Below are 19,375 nucleotides of genomic sequence, written 5' to 3' on the forward strand. Positions count from 1 at the left end.
CAATTTGTGAATCCGATAGCTTTGTGGGAACAGAGCGGAGCCGTGCAGGATTTAACGTCTGCTGCACTTAGAGGCAGAACGACACGTATAAGCAGCGATTCTGACATCAGCTATGCCTAAGGGACAACTGGATGATGCTGAGGGAGGATGTTTGTGAGATAGCAGCAAGGTGAGGCTGGCAGAGTGTGACTTGAAGAAATTAAGAGTTGTTTAATTAACTTTTTCACTACGCCTCAGTGCACCAGTCTGGCAGCTTCAGAGAGGAGGAGAAGGCAAACTGAGCGACTTAAGAAAGCTTTATAATCCAGAGGTGAGCAAAAACACAGAAGAGATAATTATTTTTGGTCTGCGTCTATTTTCTGGGAGCTAATTAAAGCCATTTAAGTTTTCTAGTCCTTCATAACATTTTACAGTTCAAAATAGCTGTCAGTGCTTGCGTCACGGATGAAAAAGTCTGATGCGCTGGATGCGAATTTCACCCTTGAAGGGATTCATCACAGAGGAAGAAAGGAAATAAGAACGTCTAACCAGGTATGATGATTCACAAAAATCAACCAATATTTTCCGAGAACACTTTATATACAAACCCAATGGGGACCATCATCCGTAAGTCTCACTGAATTATTTATGAAACAAAAAACATCATTTACATAAGCACTCAAATCTCAAACAAGTAAAAAGGGCAATAGCTCGGTTGTCTACCATTTTCAAGTTAAAACTATTTTACTTGTTTTTCCTCCAGTACGAATGCATTTATTTTACAGCTTTTTCCATACGTTTGAGGTTTTTATAACCTGTGAACAACTCAGTTTTGGTTAGGACTATGATGAATGCAGACTGTTATTGCACAGTGAGAAATGCCAGTCATATGGACAAGGTTTTGACAGCTTCCTCCATCACCGTCTTGCTCCCATTAACCCTTTGTACATCCGAGCAGCTGCACCCCTCACTCAGGCTACACTAGAGCATCCTTTGCTCGTCCTGCCACTGCTGCGGCCCGGCGGGACGTCTAATTGGAGCAGATTGAGCTGCTGTCCTGTAACATATGGCTCACAGCCCTGACAGCGCAAAACAAAGGAGGGAGACCCACGCAGGTCATGGCCCCATCACAGACTCACCAGCTGGGTTAAACAGCCACACAGGGACGCAGACACACACAGCTTCTAAACTCCATCCTTTAGCTGGAGGTTTAATGTAAAACATGAGGTCACCATGGGGCTCTGAACCTTTCTGCGGACTGGACAAGAGTTAAACAAAAGGGAACCACGTTAACCTGTCATTTATGAAACACAATGAACCAGTTTCAGACTCAAGATTTGTTTTATTTGAGATCTAATTTTCACAAAAATATGTTGTTTTCTGCTGATTGCTAACACTTTCACTAATGTAAGAAATTCAAAGGTAAGACATGAACATCTGGTGGCTTGGTCGATATGACCCAAATTAAATCAAAAAAAAAAATTCAGTTGGAAATTGAGAGATGAGATATCAAACCAAGACAAACAAAACAACACTTCTTAGTAAGAATCCAATTCTAAATCAAATCCAGATATGTGAAACCAGACAGGGAACTTTTGGTCTTTCAAAATACCAAAAGTTGCAAGATAGTTAAATGGTGGTTATGCTTACTGTCTATGACAAGCTAAAAGTCTGTGCACTAAAACTCAAGACGTGAAATAAATAACAACTTCGGATATTATGAGAACGATGTGGGCAAAATGCAACTGACCATGCGATGAATCCCGTTGGTGGTGAGAGTCTTTTTGGTGTGTAAATGTTTAAAAAGTAACTTAAAACTAGCTAACAAATATTCCTGCTTGAATGCTTTGTGTTCCACAAATGTCAACTTTTTTTTAGTATGATGCATTATCAAATAAATCCCTGGGGGCGTGAACTGTAGCTGAGCTCTGTTTCTCACAGTGGAAAAACACTGAATATCACACAGTGTCTACTCTCATTGCATCTGTGTGGTGAAATCACTCATAATGTAAATGCAGTTGCTTCATAAAAAACTGCTAACTTATAGATTTCTCTCTATTTTGCTTCCAGCTTGGGAGGAGGTGTTCGTGTCAGGTTTTTGTCATAAATTCATCTTTCATCCAGAGATTTGTCTACCTGGGAGTGTGAGGTGAGAAAAAAGTGTAGTTAGAAATAGGTATAAGCTGTCAAGTCCCGCGATTCAGTTTCTTCTGAAGGGAAAACGGCTTGAAAATAGAGCAGGAGGAATGGCGAACTCCACTTATCACAAACCTTTGGCAGGCCCCTCATGTCTTGGCTGCAGGAACTTTTCAGCAGATGTCGGCTGCCTATATTCAGCATGGCTTTAACAATGACTCTGCCCCTGCTTTGGTGCAATTTGCAATTAAATCAAGAGAAAATACAGTCATCCGTTACCCAACACAGCAAGTATAATTACAAAAATCAATGCTCATTCATTGAGTTGACCCCAAATGTAGTGGCCCGATTCCCTTGATTAAATTTCAAAACAGACGCAGTGAGAACATTTCCTTTGGCTTTCCATGTTTAGAAAAATGTGTGACTTTTTGAAGCAGACAATAACGAGGATGCACTTCACAGTGACTGGTCTTGGTTGTGAGAGTAAAACGTTTTTTTTACAAAAGTTCTCTTTTACATTTGTTCACACTGAATCAGACTGAAATGGACCTCTTCCAAGTATTAGGTGACACTAAAACACATTTGAATGGTTTTCTAAAAATACAACCACAACATAATATTCTAACAAGCCTTTTGCTCATCCGTTTTTATTATCAGCCTGTTATATTAACTGACTCAGGATGACAGGACATTTGTCACGCAAACTTTAGCTTTATGACCCAGCCTATAACTCGGCTTGGTATCAGATTGCTCCACAATGCTGCATTTATGGGTTGTGATAGTGTTGAGATCACAAACCGCTGACCTTCCTATTGTAAAGCGTTCATCTAAGTCCCGCACCACCATCTTCATTACTGTTTCGCGGTGTGCCTTAAAAGCCTATGTTTTAATGTACTTAAAAATAAAATAGTCAATACGTCAAACTTGTTAGACCTTGAATAATTATAAGGGTAAGAGGACCGTGAGTTGAGATTGTTTTGTTCCTGCTTCACTTGAGATGTTTTCGCCGAATGTTTCCCCATGTCTGACGGCCATCTACCTTTCAAAAAGCAGGGGTGAATGGAGGTACTGAGCAGAGGAAAGAGGAAGGGCATTTTATGTTCACTCATCCAGATGAAAGGAAGACTAAAGAAAGCAAGTCAAAAGGAGAGTTAATGATTTATGCTGTCATTCGTGTGACCGCACCGAGACAGCCTTTGCCTGACGATGCATTCTGTGCGACTTGATCACTCCATCCGCTCATTTCGCCCGGATGAGCGGACTTATAATGCTTCCTTGCCCTTTGCTGTTTGCCACCTACCTCCCTACTCCAAAGGAGAGATGGGAGTGTGACGCTGAGTGACAATACCGCCAAGGTTTAGAGAACGCAATGAGTCGGGCACATTTTTGAATAATGGTCCCGCTGTGCCACCGATAACTTCATTTGCTCCAGAGTGAACGCAGACGCAGAAAAAAAAGCATTGGAATTCACAATGATTCATAATATAACAAGGACACAGCAACGAGGAGTGAGGAGGAGGCGAGTGAATAATGATGTCAGCAGAGAGGACAGTTATTGTGAGGGAACGTACCAGAGTGAATGTGTGAAGGTTACCCTCTAAAGCCAAAACAACAGATCCCCTTGTTGTGTTTCTCAGGGCTGTCAAAGAATAACAAATATTTCTAATATAACCTCGTCTATTTTTGATTGGCAGAGCTGATTGAATTCCATTTAGAGCCGCTGTCATCCTGTCCTCATTTTAAACTTGCAGATCTCCCTCAGCGGGTAATCAAGCTCTTTCAAAACTGTTTGATGAAAGTAATTTGGCCAGATCATTCAGGATAACGCTGCATAAAGCAATCTATTAGCTCTCATAGCTCCAAGCAAGAAACAAACTGAACGATGTTCCCACTGGAAAGGGCAAAACACAGCCTGATAAAAGTACCACAGATTGCAATTCAAGTTCATAAGCCATTCTGGTATAGACTATAGCAACATTTCATTCAAATCTAAATATTAAAAAGCCCTACAGACAATTTGGATGATTATGACCCAAAGTTCTGCATTGAAACCAATACAAAACATATATATAACATCTCAGCAATCGGGCTAAAACGTACTAATTCATGAATCTGCCATCCATATTTGTCGATGTTTCTTTTTAGAGCAAATTATAAAAACTTTGTAAAAAAGAAATGTCAGGCCAAAAGTCCAAAACCAAAAGATATTTACAAATCATTTTATTAATTTATATACTTTAACAGCAAGACGACTGCAGCACATCCTCACATTTGAAAAGCAGGAACCAGGCAATGTTGGGCATTTTAAATCCAAGCACGAAAGTGATTTATAAATTATCATGCTGAGGATTAATTTTGTACCATATCAGCATTCCTCAAACTTTTGAAAAACAATGTCTCAGTCACTCAGGGTAGTGCGCATATCTTGCTGCCAACACACTTTGTTATTCCGTAGACATTTTGGGATGTCAGCATGTACCGCAATTAGTTGAATCACGAAGGTGTAGCAAGCAATTAAGGGCTGCACTTCACTCACACCTAGAGCAGTGGATCCTAAGCTGTAGTGGCCAAGGGGCATGTGTGAAAAGCTCAAGAAATGTACTCCTTCCTCAACTCAAAATGTTGTGGTTGGGAAGGAAAATAAACAGAAATAAAGATGTTGGGATGCTGCCAGTTGTAACACTTCAACATTGAGAAGATATATTAAAGGGGTCCTTTTCTGCAGATTTTCAGATTCATTTTTGTATTTTCTGCCTCTACTGGGAAATGTTTCCATGCGTTATACATTTGTACAAACATAGACACTGCCTGCAAAGTTCCTCACCTGGAGATCTGAAGGTCCAGGCCTCGTCATCGTCAAAGTGTGTATCCCCAGCTGTGAACCTCTCCCCGGGGAAGAACGCGTGTGCCACGGTGCCCCCTGGCCCGTCAAAGGGGTATCCATCGTTGTGGTCGGCCTTAGTGAAGTCTATCTGAATGTCCGCATCGCTGCCGGCCACCTCGTGGAAGTTTAGCGGCGCGATATCACTCCAGACCTTCAGGGCGTAATACATCAGGGCTCGAACCGTGTCCCTGCCCAGCAAGGCAGAGTCCTTAGGGAAGGTCCTGACTCTGAGAGGAGAAGGGGACACAGGGAATATGTCACATAAGAGAAGAAGAAGCAAGAAGGGGTGAGGAGGAGGACAGGAAGGACATGGGGGGTATTGGTGGCTGAGGAAGGAAGAGGATGGGAGACTTAACAGAAGAGCAAAGTAAAAGTGGAGACAAGAGAGCAAAGTGAGGGTAATAAAAAATGTTGATTGGCAGGAAACATGAGGAGAAGGAAATGAAAATGAAAGGAGGAAAGGGTAAGAGAGGTAATACCTGTGGGAGAAGACTAGAGAAGTGCCAAATGTAAGGGTGACACATCAGAGATGAACATGAAGATGTGGAAGGGACACGAAAGTGTGGGAGGGAGAGGGAGATGAGCACAGGAAACAGAAACGAGGAAAAAGGAAGCAGCTAAAGGAGAGAGGCGCGATGGAGATAGCTCCGAATTGTAGAAAAGCACAAAAGCATAAAGGTCAACTACGCAATGTTTGCCACTGGGAGAGACCTCAAAGAAAGTAAAAAAATCAGTTAGCATATCTTATGTGGTTCCATTGGTTTTTGTATTTCATGGTTAGGTGCTCCGCTGCTCACACATACTGATAATAAAGTTGAGAATACAACATTGGAATAGAGTATGGCATCAGATGTTCCTTTCCCTTCCTTATTTAATTGTCTTGCTTCCTTTCATCACACTCAACATCTCTTTTAGCTGTGTCTTTCCATCAGCGACAGAATTAACAGAAAACCACTCAGAAACCTTCTAAGTTTGCCCTACACTCCTCCATTCCCTTTCTCTTCTCTCCATCCTTTGCCTCTTCTTTCTCCTCTGCTTCTACACGGCGCATTCACCTTCGCTCTCCCCACAAAAGCACTTTGTCTAAATACAAGAGGTGATTTGGCCGTTGCAGGCTGCTCTAGGACATTTAATCAAGGCTCCTGGCATTGAGAGTGCCGCCACTTCTTCACGTCTACAACCCTGCTGGAAATTGGCTCAAAATGAACAAAGTGGTGTATGGAGCTTTAGGTTTAATTTAAGCAGCGTCAACATGTAAACATTTTCATTCCTGATTGCTGCAATACATAAAAAAGGTACAGGAAATCGCCCAGTTACAAATGACTTCCTTGAACTGAATTCCTGTTTAGTGTTCTTACATACTGAAGGTGTTCAAGGTTATTCTGGCAGAACATCATGCTCTGGGTTTTATTCACCTCCTTGACCTGTTTTTAAATAAGGCGCATCTTGCATCAAATGAGGCAAGACACCAAAAACGAGCACAAACACAAATATCGATTCTCATATTGATTGTCATGGACAGACCTGAAGAATAGTTTAATACTACAAGTTGATATGTCCGACACATATTGACTGAATTCCATAAGCATAAACAGAAGTTATTTGTCTCAGAGTCTGAAAGGACAACATACTGGAGGACTGAAATAAAATGGCATCAAATTGGTGCTAGAGAGCCCCACAGGAACACCAATTCTTGCATGTAGCTCCACCAACACCTAAATGGCCATCTGTCAACACAGATGTGGTTTTTCCATTTTTGCATTCCATTTGCATGGAAGAGGCAATCACATTGCAAATTCAGGTGAAATGGTAAATGGAGAGATGTTCAGAAAGCAACAAGGACTAGGAACTCTGCCGGGAGATTTGAAGGGGAGTGCACTCCAGCTGAGCTGTGACTTCTCCAGTGTCTGTGGATAAACCGGCTTATGAATTAATTGTCTGTTACTCGTGGGATACTGCACTGGTTTTCTGTTTGGTTAGTGGTTTAATCCATTCTTACAAAAAAAGAAGATCCAGCACACATTTGTCAGCTTGATTTAAAAAAAGGTAGAAACCATTTTAATAACCTTTAGTCTGATATCAGAATATTAACACCCTTTATGATTTCATATCTAAACTCTCGACAGAACGGTCTCACTTGGTCCAAATGCGGTTTCCAAATAGAGGAGGCAGATAGCCAGTGCTGAAATAAAATGTGGCTAAAGTTAAATGAATCTGGTTCATTGAGAACAATGACAAAAAGGAGTGCTCTGATGCATGCAAGGCTATTAAGATTCATTGAATATAAATCTGCTGGATCCATGATGGAAAAAGGTTTGGGAGAATGAGTCTTAAAGTTATAATCCTTAAGATTTTCATTAAGTTGAGGGATTCGCAGGCAATATGTCTTAAATATAAATGAACAAGGAAGAGAAGCCAAAGAACAGGCTGCAATCCACAAGCACCTGAGCAAGGCAACCAGCACCCTTCACTGGGCATTGCTGTATGCAGCATTAAATGAGGTCAGAGGTAGATTATGACCCCCCCCCCCCCGGCCTGAAACTGCTCGACTGGAGTCCTTCGTTTACTTCCGTAACATACGGACATCAGTATGTTACACTTGCGCTTCTATTGGCTAGGGGTCCAACACATTTTACATGACTGGTTAGCTTAGAGATGTCCAACCCATTAGCCTATCACAACAGAACCAACCAGCTCACCAATCAGAGCAGACTGGTTTTAAACAGAGGGTGAAAGGAGATGTTGCAGGTCAGGGACAAATAATGACCTTTTTGGACATTAAAGCATGTAAAGATGTTACAGTAGAGACACAAAATACAAATATGAACCTTAACATTTGCACAATAGGGCCCCTTTAAACTCACAAGTATTATAGTCCTATATTAAAGAATCCTAGCTTACAGTACCTCTCTCTTTTGCAGTCTATATGCACACATCCTGTTACGTTTCATTAGTTGAGACAGGCAGCACCAGCAATTGTCAAACACTACTCCAATCTCGATAAACATTTGGGTCACAAATAGTTTCAGAGACCGAAGTTCTTTCACTGCAAACAATGTTGTTTCATAAAAAGCTCTGTCATTCCCGTTCCTTCCTTTAGCTGGCAACTTGAAAGCTGAGCTCCTGTCAAACAAACCATTGGTTTGACACTTGTTTCAATTCCGACACAAACCCTTCATGATTAGGGCCTTTTTCTCCTGAGGACTGGTGACTCAATTGTCTGATGGGAGCTTCTCTCCCACATCATTTGCTGCTTCTTTACCAGCCGAGGATCTCTGCTCATGTTGCAGGTACACCCGCAATTCATAATGATGCTTTCGGATGTTCATTTATCTTCCTTGGTTCTTTATCTTTCATGATTAATGCGGTCCTTTCTTTCTCTCTGGTTTTAAGACCATTTACACCGTTAGAAAAAAAATCGAAAAAGATTTATAAAATGTAACCGTCATTTTAAAAAGGGATACTTTGCTTCTATTCGTTAGCATTATGTCTGCAAGGCATTTCAAGAGATTCCCCAGTGTGATCAAGACTTCGTTTGTTAATGACCAAACCTAAACCACTACAGGGGTTTAAAAGAAAAAAGCTTTCCACAGTTCACTAATAAGCTGTATTCTAAGAAAGACTGAGTGGCAATGTGTGTCAGTTGTAGCTACATTTGCGTGTTGTTTTATGTTTGTGTTTGTAACATTGCAAGTCTCCCTTTTAATGATTTCACCAGGTGACACACGGTTATGTTTCCAAAGAACACACTGTCCAAACTGCAGAGAAACAAAAGGACATGAGGAACAGGATGATGTAGGTGGGAAGAAGATAATGAGGAAGCAAAAGGAGGGAGAGGGAGAAAAGGAGGGAGTGAAAAAAAGAAAATCTCCTACGGCAGAAATATTCCTGACAACTCCCCATGGTTTCCTCTTCTACAGTTCTAACTTTAGTGAGAATCTGAATTTGTTCTCCGTGAGAATGACACGTTTTTTTTTAAGATTCAGCGTTTCTCCAGACTTCTACACTCAGAGGGATCAGTGATCACACAGACACATTTCCATCTCTGACAGAGTATGTGATGTCTCCCTTTTCCTTACCAGCGAAAATGTGCCTCATTACAAAAAGCTCTTTATAAATGGCTGGTGTTACAGACTTGTGAGGCAGGAAAGGGGGGTGAGGATGAGACAGAGTGGGTGAAGGCGATGACACCTGGGCGTAAATGCGGGAGGGCATTCAAATTCTGAGTAACACAAAAATAGAGATGGTAATTGTATCAACATTCAATATTAAATACACATCATTATATTTGGGTCACCATGCACTCCTTGGTAAATGGTTGAAATGATTAATTAGTAATGCTGTATTAATGTACTGTATTATCACCCACTATACCAACATGTACATTGCTTAAATACACCTGACAAGAACAGATCATGTATTTTCGTTGTTAACAAAATAAATCTTGTATCAGAATCCTTTAATGCCTTGGCTTTGATGTCTGTAACACCGGTCCAATTTGAGTGTTTTTTTTATCAGAGCATTACAATACACATTGTAAAGCAGTAAGCAAACAATAAATTAAATACATTTCCAAAACATTATGGAGGAGGACACGGTATTTGCTTTCTAGCTCTGAGTGCTAAGTAAGCCTGTATAAAGAGGCAACCCTAGGGCATCAAACAACTGGAAAACAATCGATGCTTCTTTCAAATGACTTATAATGGCTAGAGCAGTGGTTCTCAACTGGTCAGTCCTCGGGACCCACTTTTTCCTTTGCTGAAATTTTGAACCACTCAAATCTATTCAACAAAAATCTGTGCTGTAATATATTCGCTTTTCAGCATACAATATGAATTAAAGTTAAGTATAGTGCATATCCCTTATATCCCTTCACAGAACTAAAAGCACAGCATGCTTTTAAAAAAGGTTTAATGAGATGATGGAATCAAAGCTGAACTGTATAATATAAAAAGGCACACTGAAAACCTAACCCCAGAAGGGGGTCTGGGGGGATTCTCCCTGAGGAGATTTTTTAGAAATACTAACGTATAAACTACACATTATTCTGGAAATAAATAAATCTATTGCTACCCGACATATTAATAATATTTTATGCCATTGTTTGTTTTTCACTTTGTTCTGACAGCTGAACTTGCTGCTCCACACGGAGAGAAGAGTAAAGAGGAGAGAGTCTGTGTGAATTACTTTAAATTGTGGGTAAGGGTAGATAGCCCCCATTGTTCTGTGACCTGTCAATCATCAAACCGGGGGTCGTATTTCATTAGGTGTGTTAATTTGTATCTGAAGTTGTACCCATGGATGTATAAAGAATAGTTCTACCGCAAAGTTATTCTCCGTGGGGACTTCCGGCAACAATCTTGATTCTGATTGGCCAGAAGACTTGAAAAAACATCAGCAAAGATGTTTTATTGAGAAGATGATCACTACGTCACAGAAGTTTTCAAAGCCGTTTATGGTCTCCGGTACTTCCAGTCCAACGCCTACTGCATGCACAGCGTTAGAAAATCGGGCCTTCAAAATAAAAGTTTGAATAATTTTTTTTTTACATTTTCTTTTCTTCACTCACACATCTGCGACCCACTCTAAACGGGTCCGCGACCCACCAGTTGAGAACCACTGGGCTAGACCATAAGTGGACACTTGTTATAACTGTAAATCTATAAAAGATGAAGGAGGTCAAAACTGGGATGAGGTTATGTAAAAACAAATTGTGGTTAAGGCATTGGTAGGGTTTGCAAAGATCTTGGTCAAGATGTTAAGCAAAGAACAATCATCAACTGCCAATGTTCATATAATAATATAAGCACCATCCAATCCTACAAGCCCTTTCTTCCTTCCTCATTTAATATAAGCCACATTAGTTTTTCCTGTTGAGTCTTATGGTCAACTGTGTGAAATGGTCCAATATGGATGTCAATGTAAGGATGAAGGGCTGTAAAATTACATTGCATTAATACCTCAAACTTACAATGATCAAGGCTCGCGACGCCTTGCTTACTCTATAGTTGAACATGTTCATCACCTTGTTGGTATTTAACATGTGTTTTCAATGTGTCACAATTCCAAGGTATCTGCCATATTCACTCTAGTCCAACGTTTTTTTTTTAAAGATGGCAACAAAAGGTGCTGATTAAATGCAATTTAACTCAAAGTCATGTTTAGGTCACGGTTTCACTCGCATGACAGAACACATTTTCAGAGCATGGTATGTTGGGAGGAGCAAAAAACAGGCCTGCAACCAATCCTACCTCCTCTGCCACAGATTAGAGAAAAAGAGATTTAAAAAAGACTTTGAAATGAGTTGGACGGACATAAGGCTGATTAAGGTGAACTCATTCCTTCAACCTGTTTAATTCCATGGCACGCTTTTTCTACCGTCATTTGACAAATGAGTAAGGCTTCAAGTAGGTAAATGCTGCTTGACACACACACACACACACACACACACACACACACACACACACACACACACACACACACACACACACACACACACACACACACACACACACACACACACACACACACACACACACACACACACACACACACACACACACACACACACACACACACACACACACACACACACACACACACACACACACACACACACACACACACACACACACACACACACACCTGTTTGACTTGCAATTTCCAAGTACTTCTTATAGGGCTTCAGCACGCAGAGGGATGATTCAGACGAAGAGAGGCAGAGGGGAAAGAAGAGCGGGATTGATGGAGGGAGAGAAACAAGATGAAAAAAGCTCTAAGAGTCTTTTGCAGTCCCCCGCCTGCAGCCTCTCAGCAGGCTATTACTTCCCGTGGCTCTGTAGCTCCACGGAGACATGAGCTGACATCAAAAGTGAAGCTAAAACTCTCACACACACACACTAGCTCAGAAATAGTATTCACCTCCTTTGCTCCGTTACCCTCCGTAGACATAAGCTGATTACCCTGAAAATTGAAAGCTCATATACAGACGGTGATTCATATGTGGCTCATATGCGTTAGGAGATGCACACATGAAGCGCCAGGAACACTCAAAAAATGTTTGCTGACAACTAACGATGTGTATTACCGAAAACTTCTCCAACACAAACACACACTTTATGTATTCCAAGCTGTAGATGAAAGACATTAAATTAAAATGATCTGCACGAGTCTGCCCTCTCTCCACAAATCTTTCTCTGCCCTATCTTAGTCTATCCTGACGATCAAAGTCACCAACTCTGAGACGCCCGATGTGAATTGTGGAGCAAAACATAATGGGCCCCTAATAAGATAACACTCAATAACAGTTATGGGTTATTCTTAAGGTTCTACGAAGCAATTTCACAGGTTGGTGGACTCCAATGGCAGCAGAGAGATTTAATGCAGAGGACTTCAATACCTTAGAATTAAAGTGGACCTATCATGCTATATTTGAATAATAGTGTAGGACCATACCTATATCAGGCATATTTATACTTTTTATTTTTCAAAATACCAAACAGATCATGCATTTTAGCCATTCCTCATTTCGCTCAATTTAACACTGTCTTTGCATGGGCTGATTCTGTGAGAACAGCACCATCTACAGGCCTGGCATATGTACTACAGCGTCTCCAGCGCTTTCCAACGGCAATGTCCGTGGCTGTCTCCTCCTGATTGGTGGAGTTGGCCCAATAGCCGTAGCGCCACTTCTGTGACGTCACAGAAGTGTTCAAATCTGGATCAGTCTGTATCAGATCCGTTGCAGCCCCTTTTTAAGAGATTTGGGTATGGAGGAAAATAGAGAGGGTTGTGTTTTCTGACACTTCGTGAGTTCCCTGGAACACCGGGGGGACATATTCACCTATAAAAGACGTACAAAAATGAATTTGCATGATAGGTCACCTTTAAGTAGTGCCATGTCAATTAACTATTTTGGTGGCAGGACGGCTTTGTGATACAATGAGATTTGTGATTGGCCAATCATAGAGGCACCTGTCAAAAATGAGGGAAACTTTACTCAAGAGAATCTTTTACTAAAGATAGCTATTTCCAGCAGTTATGCGATAGCCTCTGTTTGTTCAAACTTCAACATAACATTGTTGTGTAAAAAATAACATCATTTTATTTCCTGTGTGATTCCTGCACAAATTTATGTCTTTCATTATTGAGATCCCACTGTTATGCTATCTATCCGTCACAGATTTCTGAACCAAAATCTGCATAAATGCATCTGTGTGAGAAAAGTGGATTGACAAGAAGTCGTCAATATGATGACTTTAGTCTGAGATGATTCCAAGTGTACAGAAAATAAGCACAGTATGCGGTAGGGTTATTATCATCATCATCATCATCATCGAAAAATCCACTGAATAGCCAAAATACCACATTGTTTAATTCCATTAATTCAGCATGACATGTATATTAATACACAGTAGTCACACATCACAATTTCAATATAATATCGAAAGATATTGCCGAGCACTATGTTGAAAATAGTAAACATTAGCATGTATTGAGAACATGGCACACTGACGTTAGCGTTTAGCCCAAAGCAGCACTGTGCCACTGAGACTCTTGCAGTCAGTCCAGTAACTCAAGCACATAAAGTTTCTTGTTCCATCTTAGGCAAATAGTCCCAGTGGGTCCTTAGCTAGATATGATAAATGTAATTGATTTTGTAACTTCCCATATGGAAAAGATTTGCCTTCATTTTCGTCCTGTAAAAGTTCTCAAGATCTCCCCATGCGGACCACAATGCCAGATTATATGGAAATGCAATTATTCAACGGTATGATAAAAGTTAGAGTTATAATGAATGCATTGGTCACAGTACACTCAGCAGGAGCTTTTAAGTATTTCACAGGTGGCGAAGGAGCAATACAATGGAAAATAATTTGATACTGAGTGGTATGCCCGCCGCTCGGCTATTAGTGCTTTATATTATGACTTACTATAGTCCCAGAGCTATAGGACTATATACTAGTGCCTCTCTATAGAACTGTGGCGTTTCTTACCACTCACTAACAACTATGAGCTATGGTTTTAATTAGCATTTTTGATGGATCCCTGCTTCTGCTACACTTAACATTCTCATTACTGATCGCCTTTTGACTTTGAATATGGCTGTGTTGTTTTTTAAATAACCCTTACTGAGGGTTCGCTGCTTGGCACCACGCAGGTCTCACAAACAATGTATTTTAGCTCCAGGGTATGTTAATACACCCAACAAACTGTATAAAGCATGATGCTGCATTCTATGATGGATTTTCATGGTAATTAACTGTGTGTTCAAGTTCCTACTTCGCTTGTACTTGTACACACCTCGTTGACTTCATTATAAATATAGCAAGTTTAAACAGACAGATGAGAGGTAGTGATTTTTCAATTCAGCATTTAGTCAGTGAGACCCACCCACTGTGTCAGACTAAACAGATGCAGAAAGAAAAGATGCTATCTTCCTCTTCATGTTTGTATCTCGTGTTTCTTTCGCCCTTGTTATCCCCATCCCCATCTTTGTCTCTCCTCCACTCTGCTCGCTACACCTATCCGTTTGAGTTATCAGTTGGGCTGCTAATGACTGCCAGGCTGTCTGCTGTGATAATGGGCTAACAATATGAGATAATGAGCTAACAGTGGGCTGTTACACAACTGGGCCGTAACATACTTGGCTGAGTGCAGCGTGCTGTATTGCCTTTTGTGTAAGGGAAAGGGAAAAAAAGGTAAGCAGGAGTTAAATTGGGGATGAAGAGCTCAGAGCTACTGTAGCACATTGACATCATCACAAAAATAATTTACTTATATTTCTTTAGCGGAAGAAAAAACATTACTTGGATCAGAGTCCTTCAAATAAATGGCTGCTAAGCCAATTGTTTTTTTCCACAGGTATAAAATAACTGACACTCAAGCTGAGGTGAGAATGAAAGATCAAGTTTTTCCTTTGATGTAACTTTGTTTAATATTCAAATAAATCAATCTATACTTAATGATGTAAACCATTGCTTAAATCAGGGACTCCCATAACTGTCACACTTAGTTTCACCATCTAAAAGTCTCTGTTCCTGTGAATACCAAATTCAAATCCATAGCACACTTGAATAAAACTATGGAGCAGTGAAGGACTGCACGCTGACTGCTGCACACGTTGGCACTCTGCGTCTTCTTGCAGAGTTGTATTTTCATTCCCGCTGCACACACCTCTCTTTTAACAAACAGCATTTCATTAAGATACGTGTGGCTTGCTGTGCGCAGACTGAAAACAAACATGCATTACTATGGGAGAAGAGAAAGCTGACTGAACTACACTCATTTTAAATGTTAACTTATTTAACAATCAATGTGACAAACGATTAGGATGTAATCATGACTCTTATTATTGTCATTTTCAAATACATTCAATAATCATACTCTCACTTATGAACAAACTCTTTTAAACCTCCTATATCAAACCAAACTCATTTAGAATTGGGGAGGTGTAGCGCTGCACGAAGAGTGCTGTCAAAACCAAAATAGATATAGAGTAATATTTTGTATTTTGTGCCAACTTCCAGCCTTTGTGAAAAAGAAACATTGAGACATTGGGGACTACAGCAATTGTGTTTTGAGTTTGATTTATACGTTTTTGTTATGTGTCTTATAATGATGTTGTTATCTGAATATTGTGTTATCCGTCTCAGTAGCAGGAAAGATTAAATACTTTTATTTTAAATGAACAGCCTACATTTGAATAATGCAGCGTCCATAAACCATTTAATTTATTGCTGGGCAGTGAATTGATAAAAATGTAAATACTGATGCAATGTGTACTCTTTGTTGCAGGCAGTGGTATAAATACTTGTACTTTTCTTTAATCCAACTGATGAGGTGGATCAGGACTGTTATATTTAAATGGCTGTCAAATTGCATCTGACTCATTAGCTGTAACACACATTATCTCTATTCTCTCAGCCCTGTTTCCGTATAATCTAATAAAGCAAAGATACCATGAAGTATTAGATGATGAAAATAAGGTTTCAAACCAAGCAGTGGGAGAGTTGTTGTGCACAAGTGCTCGAACATTCAGCTGAAGAATTACAGAAGCAGATAGCACGACCAGAGAGAGGCGGTCGATATATGCAGAATATCAATGCCTTGTTGTGGCGCTTTACAGGAAATCTCTCTGGATCTGAAGCCAGCACAGAATCCACAGCTGTTCTACAAATCTGACTGCTGTGAATACAAAAGGTACTCCGCTGGACTGCAGACAGACCGGTCTTATTTCAGAGTGCGGTGAGCTGACGGGAGCACGGTGGATGATTGGCAGCAGTACAAGGAAGAGAAAACAAGTTTTAGCCCACCAGGAGGCGAACAATGTATGCAGGCCTGTGTGTATGTGCATATATATTGTATGCATGTGTGCGTTGGCTCTCCTGATTTTCAAAATGATGTGCATATTTATATTTTGCAAACACACACACACACACACTAACTTGTGGCAGCTCATTTTGAATCTGTGTGATGGCTGGTGTGAATCAGCACAAACCAGCCATGTTTCACTACCTCACTCTCTGCGGTCTATCACTTCGCAATGATTCTGCAGGTTGCCAAAAATCCTTATAACTCCATCGCAGAAATTACAAAACATCCCTCTCTCTTTCTCCTCTGTTTGCTATGCATATGACTATTTATTTCATTACCTGTGGAAGTTGAGCTAAACAGACATGGCCTTTTCAAACTGAGTTTTCTCATCTGTAGGAATCTCAAAGCATACACTGCAGCGTTATCCACTTCTCTGCTGTTGACTGTCATTTTCAGCTTGTGAGAATGCCCGAGCGGCCATGGAGGCAAAATAGGAGAAGCAGGCAGGTTAGTGTTATTTATTTTTCCATCCACTGTGACAACATGGTGGCCCTCCACCACCCACACAGTATACCACACAGTTCTGACCAACAGAAAACAGCACCTAAATACACCCAGGACTAATCAAACACACAAGACACAGGTGAGGGGGGAGGAGCAAACACAGGGCACCAGGTGAACACAATCGGGTAATCAGCAGGAGGGAACACAGAGACCGGAAGCAACAGACAAGACGGGGGTGAACACTTATACAATTAATGCAATTTAATCATTTAATAAATACTACATCGATAAATATTATAAACTATGTACACATGTGCAATGCCAAACTGTACTGTGCAATCACGCTAATAAAGTGCAAACTGTTCACTACTAAAGTGCTGAGTGACATTATCTCCGTGCACAGGGAAGTTGTTGTCAATATACCCTACAGTACAATGATTATATAAACATGTTAACGAGAGCTCTAGTAACGGCGTCTCGTCGTTACTAGAGCTCATTTCAAATATTCTTCTCTTTGGCATTTGTTGGATAAATGCAACACTTCTTGCAGAGCTTTTTGGCAGGTGATGACGTGAAAAGTAGAAGACAATTTAGCTGCAATTTACAAAGGGTGGAAGGTTCTGCACATCAACAGAACAACAGAGAAATGGGATTACATTACAGGAGTGCATTTTTGTAATGACTCTGGAAACATATAGATACACATATATATATATATATATATATATATATATATATATATATATATATATATATATATATATATATATATATATATATATATATATATATACATACATACACGTAGAATGTATCTAATAAAAGTATATAGAAATCTGAACAATCTGTATCTTGTTGCAATAATGAGGCAATTTTCAAAAACTTGAAACAACATTGTATTTTTCTAGTTTAATTAGGCATCTGAGTCTTTGTTCAGCATCTGAGAGGACGGACGTGTGTGTCGTTTATTAAAAAGGACCCTCTAATCAGCTTTCCACTTTTACAAAATGCCTTTCCTTTGAGCCAGAATTGATCTGGAGAGCACAAGATTTCCAGTTTGAGGAAGAGTCCTCTAATCTAATCTATCAAAGGATGCACAGATCGGGGCGGGGAGTGATGGAATTTATTGCTGACTACACTGATGTGGAGTACTACACTGGATCTGGATAGAACTGCATTAGGCTCAGGTAAACAGATCTGATGCAAAAAAATACATTTTGGTTAACAGACAAAGCGCAAAAATAATACATTTTGATTCCCCAAATAATATGACCATGATCCTTTTTCAGTGGCGTATGTTAACCTAGATAGTACTGATAAATAGTGTAACCTACTGAAACATTTTTCAGCTAGTTTTTTTATCCATCTGCAAAGTACAGCGATATGATGTTTATTAGACGACGGTTTTCTAAATGTCAAATGTGCTAGCTATCAATGATACAATTGTGCAGTTTCATAAAAAAGTTCATATCTACAGATTGAGACCATTTGCAATAAAAGCATACAACATTTTCCCCATTATTCCCTTCCCTGTTAGCTTTGGATAAGTAAATCTGATGACACGTCAAACTGTCAAAATGTAATAGAATAAAATGACGTCTTTAAATATGTTGTATTTACATGACTCAAATTGAAATGTGCTTTTTATTCACGCAAATTTTGGATGGAAAGTTTTATAAAACATATTTTACAATTGGCATCTAAGAGTACAAATGGAGGTTATCATATCGTCCACACGGTTCTGTCGCGTGCTTCAACGGAGACGCTTCCCATTTACTTTGAATGGGGTGACGTCACGATTTGCCTCCGTTGCTCGCGCTGAAAGTTGAGAATAACTTTTTAACCGTCGACGGAAGCGCCAGCCAATCAAATCATACGCCAGTACAAGCACTAGCCAATCAAACCGCGTGCTTGTGTGTCCGGGGCGGGAGATTAATGTGATTGGTTGTTGGTCATGCGCCAGACATGCCCACCGGCAAGCTTCAAAGCGACGGAACCGCGTGGACGATACGTTAGAGTAATGGTTGTTACGATTTAAAGTCTCAACGTTCACCCCTGTATTGGCCTTTACTGTACATTTCATTGATCCTACCTCCAGGATAGATGCCTCTTATCCCATTTTTTCTGAGTTGCCAGGCTTCGTTTCCTGCGGCCCACTGTCAACTCGGTGTCAGAAACATCTGGCAGCGAACATCTGGGTGTTGTCATTAGGCCCATCGTGGCTTGGTCTAAAGAGGAGAGGAAGTTATGGTTGGTAGTTTTCTGATTGGGTTACAGTCTTTCATTCACTCATCTATGAACATTTTCTTCGTCCAACCATATTAGCATGTGATTGCCCCATAAAAACACGTCCACATACCTAAGACTCCGGTCTCCTTCAGCCCTCCGTACTTCTGCATGGCTTTGATGGCATTGGTTAGGGCCTCCTTGGTCTGAAGCTGACCGGTCACTGGGTCAGGGGGCGGGAGGTAGCCAAACTTACTCAGCCAGTCCTGGAAGGGGAAGAGCAGACACAGAGTTCAAGAGTAATCCCAGGCATGTCAAGGACTCCAAGTA

General features: G+C 40.4%; 1 protein-coding gene across 2 annotated transcripts in view; it reads right to left on the reverse strand.

Moving 5' to 3' along the window:
• The window catches only part of LOC307024788 (matrix metalloproteinase-17-like), a 63,045-nt gene that overhangs the window by 20,961 nt on the left and 22,709 nt on the right, over positions 1-19,375 (reverse strand). For both annotated transcript variants that reach the window (XM_079659186.1, XM_079659187.1), the window contains exons 3-5: positions 19,179-19,311; positions 18,912-19,047; positions 4,940-5,226 (exon numbers count right to left, since the gene is read on the reverse strand). In XM_079659186.1, coding sequence (XP_079515312.1) covers positions 4,940-5,226; positions 18,912-19,047; positions 19,179-19,311 — 556 coding nt within the window. The remainder of the gene's footprint in view (positions 1-4,939; positions 5,227-18,911; positions 19,048-19,178; positions 19,312-19,375) is intronic.

The sequence above is a fragment of the Notothenia rossii genome, assembly GCF_949606895.1.
Source record: "Notothenia rossii genome assembly, chromosome: 11".
Lineage (NCBI taxonomy): Eukaryota > Metazoa > Chordata > Actinopteri > Perciformes > Nototheniidae > Notothenia > Notothenia rossii.